This window comes from Kogia breviceps, chromosome 8 (genome assembly GCF_026419965.1).
Source record: "Kogia breviceps isolate mKogBre1 chromosome 8, mKogBre1 haplotype 1, whole genome shotgun sequence".
Taxonomy (NCBI): Eukaryota; Metazoa; Chordata; class Mammalia; order Artiodactyla; family Physeteridae; genus Kogia; species Kogia breviceps.
The window spans coordinates 52908700-52910263 of record NC_081317.1 but is presented as its reverse complement, the minus strand read 5'-3'; the positions used below and the strand labels follow the sequence as shown (position 1 = coordinate 52910263).

The following is a 1564-nucleotide window of genomic DNA, read 5'->3' as shown; positions in this document are numbered from 1 at the left end:
CTAGGTGCTCTGCAAATTTTTTTTTTTTTTGTGGTATGCGGGCCTCTCACTGTTGTGGCCTCTCCCGTTGCGGAGCACAGGCTCCGGACGCGCAGGCCTAGCGGCCATGGCTCACGGGCTTAGTTGCTCCGCGGCATGTGGGATCTTCCCGGACCAGGGCACGAACCCGTGTCTCCTGCATCGGCAGGCGGATTCTCAACCACTGCGCCACCAGGGAAGCCCTGCAATTTTTAATATGATGGTTACATAAATCAAATTGAAATGAAAACTGCCAAGTTGACTTTTGTTTCATAAAAAGTTTATTTCCCATGGTAAAAGTTTAAATAAATAAATAATGTATAAATTAATTTTTAAAAAGCTTAAAGTCTTTAACTGTCCTTTCAAATCCAGTGCATTGCCTGTCAGTTACTTAAAGAACCTCCGCTGGTTGAAGAGCCTGACATAATTGGCAGCAGTGTCCGTTCCCAGAGCCACAACGGGGAGATCTTCAATTATGGAGGTAATCTGTAAGGCGGTTAAGGAAGGAAAAGTTCCTGAGGATTTCCACTCGCACTACTGTCCAGGCACAGTTGCTGTACTCCTTGGATTTCAGGTACTGCATGATCCGCAAGTAATATTTCTTCAGGTGAAGAATGGTCATGTATACCCCGGTGAAGTTTTCCTTCTCCATTATTTCCTCCAGGATTGTCTCCAGACGATCCATCTGCCCATAGACTTCCACAAGGAGGTTCTCAGTGATGGTCTCAGTCCAGCTGGTGCTAGAGAAATTTCTTCTGAGAATACCAAAGATCTGCTGGAGCATCTCATAGATGATGAATACGGCGTCTTCCTTCCGGAACTGCTGTGGTTGCTTAATCTCCTCAGGGACCTCGAAGTCCATCCTGTCCTCGAGGCAATGTTGAGGCATTCCAGGTAACTGCCACAGAAGTTTCTTACATGCCAAATTGCTGCTCCTTTGTTGGAATCGAAGCAATCTGTAGCTCGTGGAAAGAGCTGTGGTGGAGAAACACAGCAGGAGAGCAATTTGGAGGATGCACCTGTGGGTCATGATGAAAACAGGAACAGCGTTATCTGGTCTACTACTAGATGCTGAAGCCAAGTCTTCAAGAGTTTGCAGTGTGAATGTCCTTTCTCCATGAGTGTGGACTACTTATACAGGATGGCCCTCCACTCTTTCTGTTGGAGAGGAATTTCCCACTTTCAGTTCTCCCTTTCAGTTTTCCTATGTCATTTGACTCATTAGTTGTCTCTAAAATTCTTTTTCTTTAAGCTCCTTGTTATTTTCTTTTATATATATTAGGGGGAAAAACATATACAAACAGTGAGGATTTCTAATGTTTTGTAAAGTTTCAGTGAAATGCTAAATGCTAAAGAAAAAAATAAGCCAAATCATTTTGAACTTGACTATTACAGGGTTCTTTCATTTGGAAAGGATTTTTTCATTTTCTTTTTGCATATTTTGAAATTTGGGTGGCAGTCTTTGTAAGAGAGTTTTCTTTTTCCTAAGAACTAGGGTTAATTCCCAATACACTATTACAAATCAATAAATACATGCAGTTTATTA

At 42.3% G+C, this 1564-nt stretch overlaps 1 protein-coding gene across 1 annotated transcript; it reads right to left on the bottom strand.

The window, feature by feature from the left end:
* Positions 1-487: 487 nt before the first annotated feature.
* IFNB1 (interferon beta 1) lies at positions 488-1048 on the bottom strand. Its single transcript, XM_059072514.2, has one exon. The coding sequence runs from the start codon at positions 1046-1048 to the stop codon at positions 488-490; it is 561 nt and encodes a 186-aa protein (XP_058928497.1).
* Positions 1049-1564: the final 516 nt, after the last annotated feature.

Excerpts from the sequence above, each read along its gene's own strand:
- IFNB1 (XM_059072514.2), bottom strand. The coding sequence starts at position 1,048 with ATGACCCACAGGTGCATCCTCCAAATTGCTCTCCTGCTGTGTTTCTCC.